Below are 6,482 nucleotides of genomic sequence, written 5' to 3'. Positions count from 1 at the left end.
CTGCCCGTCTACTTTGGACAAAAGCTGTTTTAAAGGCAATGATTTTAAAGACACCAAATCTTTAATTTGTTAATTGAAAACTGTAACTTTTCACGGTTCAGTGGTTTAGTAGGTAGTTTTTTCCGTCTCTTCATGTGAATCCAGACGCACTGAATGATGCTCAGATCTCTGTGTGGACCCTACACAAATATCACTCGATTGTTATAATGAAATCTAATTTGAATGTTTGGTAAACTATATTAATATTCATATCCTACTGGTGCACAGATGCAAAAGATGTCTCAAAACATGGCTAAGACTTATGTAATATTGTATATATTCCACATTTGATTGTGGGATGGATAATCGCCAATATAATAGTGTAATAATGTGATCTTCTTTTTCCTCGTACAAACGCAGTCAGAAGAGCTCACTGGCATGTTCATGAATGAATCACTTTCTGAATCACCAGTTTCTCTGTGTCTCTTCTTTTTTATTAGTTAATGTAGTGTTTTATCTTTTATCTCTTATATCTGATTTGGCATTTCCCTTAACTTTACAATCAATTATCAAGTAAGCTGAGCAGAGATTGTCACATATCTGAATATTGTGATATGATCTGCAATGAATAATGTGGAGATCATTTCTTTCATATGAGGCTGTGCTTAATAGAATGATGTAAGTACTTTAAGAAGTCAGTTTGTAAGTTCTTGTGTTTATTCAGCAGGTTTCATGCTGATGAAGAAAACTGAGAAGCTAAAGATAAAGACAAAGGTGTGTCTGTTTTGAGGTAAAGAGGTGTTGTCTTTTTCTTCCAGAGAGATGAAGAGCTCCATGTCATCTTCACGTAACAAATGACACTTTGTTACACTGAATTTCAGAAGTATCCTAATGGACGGTTGCATCAGTTGTTTACCACCAAATTTCCGTCAGGAGCCAATGGCGAGTTGCATCATTGCCAATCGCTGTTAATGATGAAGACTTGCCACTACATGTTTTCTGAATGAATCCCACCACCAAGACTCGTTCTTCACAAAGCCAGTAAATATGTGAAGATGTTAGCATGTTATGCGTTTTATAATCTCAATAAAATGCAAATGTTTCTTCTCTAAGAGATCCGTTCAGACCACACATTTCCAAATTGGACTTTAGACTCCAGAACGCTTGGCTCTGATTGGCTCCTGGAGCTCTGAATCTTGGGAGTGAAAGTTCGTCTGTGTCTTCAGTTTAAAGTGAGCTGTGGGTCCCACCACAAACTTCATACGAGCTCTTCCGCGCTGGAAAGCATCTTTGAGACCACAAGAACTCATAAAAGGTAAGAGATGCTGCTTATAATAACTGCTGACAGGTCTGTCTGTGTTTAGCTTTAATGACGGAATGAAGGACACAACAGACACATTAAGAGTTCAGCTGCTGACAAGCTTAAATTAATGCAACCGTATTGTTCTGTAGAGCTGCTTTACAGTTTATTTTAAAGTTGTAATGCTATTTAAAATGACAGACCCCTGAAAATTTGTGACACTGATGCGGTTTATTTCTGTGCAGCTGCTTTGAGACAATCTGTCCTGTATGGTAACACTTTATAATAACGTTCTGTTATAAGTCATTTATAAATTATTAGTTAATGATGAACTAATCATTTACAAAACATGACTATACATTCATAAATGTAATAAGTAATTACATAATATTACAATAAGTAATAAGTTAACATTTTAGTAATGTTTTATTAATTCAGTTATAAGTAACTTATAAGTTATTAGTTAATGATGAACAAATCATTTACAAAACATGATTATATGTTGATAAATGATTAATGAGTGGTATGCTAATGATTTACAAATGTGTTGTAAGGTATCTTAAAAAAAAGTTCAAATAATGAAATAAATCAAACGGATCATTAGTAGATGGTTTATAAGTTATAAGTTGATACATTATTTATCACTTATAAATCACTGAAGTATTTCTGTCAAAATTGTTTTGTATAATTATCTCATGCACAAATGATGAATAAACCATTAGTAAATGATCAGAATATGATTTATTGATGAAGTTGTTAGCTGGCCTGTGTTCAAAAGCACAAACATGAAGGTATGCTAAAGCACTATTTTTAAGAAGAGTAATTCATTTGTTTTGAAGTGGATAAACATTTATAAATGCCTTAGTCAGGTGATTCCAGTGAGTTGTGTTAAATCCTTTCTCTCATCAGCACAGACGTGTGTTCTGTGTGGAGTGTGTGGATCTAGTGATGAAGTGAACCCCTTCCACTGAAGCTCACATCAGGTGCACAGAGTTAAAGACTCCATGTGTGTCAGAGAAGACAGCTGTCTATACCCTCACCAGTCAGTACTTAGTACACACTACAAAGTGTTCAACACCTGTTATAGATGATGTGTAAACACATGAATAAATCATTTACAAAGCTTTCTGCATCCCCTAATCTAATGTAAACTATTCATCACTTTTAAATGTGTTACATATCATTTGCAGATCTTTAAAAATTATGTACAAACCGCAGTTTGTAAATTTACCATGTATTCGCCTTATGCAAAGGTTCTGGTATACCTTTCATTTACAGGATAAACAAATCTACAAATCCCTTATATGATATTTAAATTATATATTTTTTTATGCAAATATATGTTACTATTATATAGATATCTTTGAGCCTCTAACTCACTCCTTATACATGACGTTTTAGCCACTTCACAAAAATAAAAACGCAATATAGATATATTGACAGTGACTATTATCTTAGTCAATATACTATTGTATAAAAAAAGATGATTTTAAGGTCCCTACTCCACCCTATAATCTTAAACATAACCATTTGACAATATACAAAGTGAAACAGGCAGATAAATGTACGTTAGTCACAATAATTTATTTAAAACATTACAAAAAGCAGTATAAAGAACAGATAAAACGACGCATGTGCTACATTACATTTACATTTACATTTAGTCGTTTAGCAGACGCTTTTATCCAAAGCAACTTACAAATGAGGACAATGGAAGCAATCAAAATCAACAAAAGAGCAATGATATATAAGTGCTATAACAAGTCTCAGTTAGCCTAAACACAGTATACGTAGCAAGGGCTTTAACAATACTATAATTAACTAAAAAGAAAACAGAGAGAATAGAAAAAAGAATAAAGCAAGCTAGTGTTAGAGGCCTTTCTTTTTTGTTGCTTTTGTTAATTGTATAATAAATGAAAAGAAAACAGATAGAATACTAAAAGATTAGAAAGCTAGTTAGTTTTTTTTTTTTTTTTTTTTTTTTTTAATAACAGAATGAGAATAATGAGCGCTTAAGTTAGAGGGTCAAATAAAGATGGAAGAGATGTGTTTTAAGCGGATTCTTGAACATGGCTACAGACTCAGCTGCTCGGGTTGAGTTGGGCAGGTCATTCCACCAGGAGGGAACATCGTTAGCATACCACTCATTAATCATTTATGAACATATAATCATGTTTTGTAAATGATTTGTTCATCATTAACTAATAACTTATAAGTTACTTATAACTGAATTAATAAAACATAAACATACTAAAATGTTAACCTTATTACTTATTAATCATTTATGAATGTATAGTCATGTTTTGTAAATGATTAGTTCATCATTAACTAATAATTTATAAATGACTTATAACAGAATGTTATTATAAAGTGTTACCGGAATATTTATAGCAACAGCCAAAAATACATTGTATATCAAAATTATTGATTTTTCTTTATGCCACAAATCATTAGGATTATGTAAAGATCATGTTCCATGAAGATATTTTGTAATTTTCCTGCTATAAATATACCAAAACGTAATTTTTAATTAATAATATGCATTGCTAAGAACTTCATTTGGACAACTTTAAAGGAGATTTTCTCAGTATTTAGATTTTTTTTTTTGCACCCTCAGATTCCAGATTTTCGAATATTGTCCTCCTAACAAACCATACATCAATGGAGAGATTATTTATTCAGCTTTCAGATGATGTATACATCTCAATTTTTAATTTACCCTTTTGACTGGTTTTGTGCTCCAGGTTCACAAAAAAAAAATACAATAAACAAATACACAATAAATAAATAATAACAAAATAATAATTTTTATAAAATAATTCTTCCATTAAAAATAATTATAATACTGTACAACACTCACCAAATAGATGTTTGTCTTTAAAATACTGTTTCACATTTTTTAAACTGAAATCAGTGTCATGAAAAACACCGGTGAATTTCTGCATCATGCCCTGCTGTAATGAATGAACCGCAACAATTATGTTTTTCCAAGTCAAGACTTTAAGGTTTGACTGAGGAATATACATTTTTGAAATGAGTGTATGGGCCTTATCCTTCAACACAAGAAATTCAGAAAGCCTGTTATTGCATTATGAATGTCCATGTAGATGAATTTGAGCTTCAGCTGTTAAATCCCAGCCGTACTGTACAGACTTCGATCAGTCCCCTCATGATTGTTATCTTCAGGACTGAGGTGAAGGCTGGAGCAGGTGATGTGATTCTGAAGGAAGCACAAAGAAAGAGTTGGGTTGTATTTGATACATGTTTGTATGTTTCAGCCGTTGAGAGGACGATGGCAATCCTGCAGCTCTACAGACTCATCAATTCGTCTCTGCTCCTCAGCCAGCGGCCTCTGAACGTCTCGGCCGAGCAGACGGTGTACAGCAGCTGCGCAGACATGCCCGCCGCGCTCATCTTCTACCTGGTGCTGCAGCTCATCAACATGTTCCTGGGCATCCCGGCCAACATCATGGTTCTGTGGCTCATTCTTAAGAACAAGGGCGACTCGTCCACCTCCGACATCTTCATCGTCCAACTGGCCGTGCTGGACGTGTTCTTCTGCCTCATTCCTCCGCTGGAGCTGGCCAACATCGTCTACCTGAGCACCAGCAGCACCTGGTACGTCCTGCGCTTCTTCTACGGCATCAAAGACTCGTCGCCGCTCTTCTTGTCCTGCATCTGTCTGGACAGATATATGGCCGTGCTGCATCCCATCACCTTCACTGAGCTCAAGGACAAGCGGCATCGCTCCGTCTGCGCCGCCGGCGTCTGGTTCCTCACTTTGGTCTACGCCGCAGCCAAGTGTGTGGGAAACATCCCCAACTTCGACAAGGTGTTCACCGTCATGATCCTGGCGGCGTTTGCGTTCATGCTCTTCTGTAACGTCTCCATTCTCTGGGCTCTGAGACAGTCGGCTCCAGGTCGAGACAAGAGACACCCGGTCAAGAAGAAGGCCTTCAAGATGGTCCTCATCATCTTGGCCATCATTGTGTTTAACTACTTCCCGCCGGTGGCTCTCTTTCCCTTCCGTGAGTGTTTCTCTCCGGATGTCTTCCGCTGTTATATCCACTACATCGCCTTTGGCTTCATGGACATCAGCAGCAGTATCCAGCCGGTTCTGTATCTGTCACGGGAGAAGCTGCCCAAAGTCCTGCTCTGCTGCTCCAAAAACACTGAACCAAGCGCTGATCCCGTTTACACCGTCAGTGGGTGAGCACCGGCTTTCAGAGGATTTCACTTGATTAGAGCCGAGCCGCTGCATGCACACAATACTGTAGGTTTGTGCACATCTATAAACAGGTTTAAAGCTGGTGTTAAGAACTATCTTTTGTCATTAGCCTGGGTTAGATTGTGTGTGTTTTAATTGATTAATTTTTGGGTTATCTTGGTTTACTTTTTGTGTCTTTGTATGTTGATAGTACAGCGCTTTGGTCAGCATGTACTGCACATGTGCAGCGCTTTATAAATTAATAAATAAATGCTTTTCCTAAACCATGTGTAATGTAACTATATTAGACTCATTCTGACCAGAATCTGCAGCTGTTTTATGTTTAAGCAGAAGCACCAACCTGCTGACAACTGCATATTTTGTGCATATAAAATGTTGTTAATTACTATATTACATATTTACTTGTAGTGGATTTTAGTTTTTCATTTAATTAAGTGCATTTGTTTTTGTGAATTCTGGATTATCCTGCAGTTTATTCAAGACAGCTGTCGCATACACTGTATGAAACAAGTTGACTAAAGAACATCAAACTAGAGAGAGAACATTTGAACATTTTTTTTCTGTGATACAATAAAATGTGCTTATAAGTTGAAGTCTCGTTATTAGTGTGTAAGAAGTTTAATGAAGACAGCTTTATTCTGTTAATTATGCGGTGTCTTTAACCTGTTTACAGCTCGTCTGATCCACTCACATGTTCAGCGTCTCACAGCTGCCTACACTAGTCTTGGTCTTCTGACAGGTTAGTCTAACTTTGTCAGTGGATTAACAGAGTGGCTGTTTATGACTGGTGAAGTGCAGCTGATGGAGGATCTGGAGTCACTGCTATTACACGAGTGAACACTAGAGAGCGCTGCGTGACCAGTGGCTCATGTAAAGCATCTGAAATAATAGTATGAAAAATCTATTTTAGAAAAGACACAGTTTGACACTTTAGACCACAGTGGCCAGTTGTTCAAACCGTTTAATCTGGATCAG

At 36.3% G+C, this 6,482-nt stretch overlaps 1 protein-coding gene across 1 annotated transcript; it reads left to right on the top strand.

The window, feature by feature from the left end:
- Position 1: 1 nt before the first annotated feature.
- Positions 2–6,100, top strand: LOC109094196 (C-X-C chemokine receptor type 2-like). Its single transcript, XM_042757214.1, has 2 exons — positions 2–1,294; positions 4,558–6,100. Exon 2 carries the CDS (start codon positions 4,572–4,574, stop codon positions 5,490–5,492), a length of 921 nt encoding a protein of 306 aa, XP_042613148.1. The 5' UTR covers positions 2–1,294; positions 4,558–4,571; the 3' UTR covers positions 5,493–6,100.
- Positions 6,101–6,482: the final 382 nt, after the last annotated feature.

This window comes from Cyprinus carpio, chromosome A5 (assembly GCF_018340385.1).
Source record: "Cyprinus carpio isolate SPL01 chromosome A5, ASM1834038v1, whole genome shotgun sequence".
In the NCBI taxonomy this organism is placed as follows: Eukaryota; Metazoa; Chordata; class Actinopteri; order Cypriniformes; family Cyprinidae; genus Cyprinus; species Cyprinus carpio.
Note: the sequence above shows the minus strand (reverse complement) of the source record. Positions and strands in the feature narration are given on the sequence as shown.